At 64.4% G+C, this 202-nt stretch overlaps 1 protein-coding gene across 1 annotated transcript in view; it reads left to right on the top strand.

The window, feature by feature from the left end:
- Positions 1-6: 6 nt before the first annotated feature.
- Positions 7-202, top strand: part of PPTC7 (PTC7 protein phosphatase homolog (S. cerevisiae)) — an 18888-nt gene continuing 18692 nt past the window's right edge. Inside the window, exon 1 of the mRNA XM_009868655.1 lies at positions 7-92. Within this exon, the coding sequence (XP_009866957.1) occupies positions 35-92 (58 nt within the window). The 5' untranslated portion in view covers positions 7-34. The remainder of the gene's footprint in view (positions 93-202) is intronic.

Raw genomic sequence — 202 nt, 5'->3', positions numbered from 1 at the left:
CAAAGATTTCCGCAAGGGCATCCTCAAGAAAGGCATGTGCTACGGGGATGACGCCTGCTTCGTGGCCCGGCACCGGTCTGCGGATGTGCTGGGTAAGTGCTGGCGCGGGCCCTTGCTCGGGGGTGTCGAGGCGTCGTGGCGGCGTGACCTCCCGTCTTTGAGGCGCACATGGCGAAGCCGACAAAGGGGACGGTTTCTCCTG

This window comes from Apaloderma vittatum, unplaced genomic scaffold, assembly GCF_000703405.1.
Source record: "Apaloderma vittatum isolate BGI_N311 unplaced genomic scaffold, ASM70340v1 scaffold770, whole genome shotgun sequence".
Taxonomy (NCBI): Eukaryota; Metazoa; Chordata; class Aves; order Trogoniformes; family Trogonidae; genus Apaloderma; species Apaloderma vittatum.
This window is presented reverse-complemented; position numbering and strand designations above follow the sequence as displayed.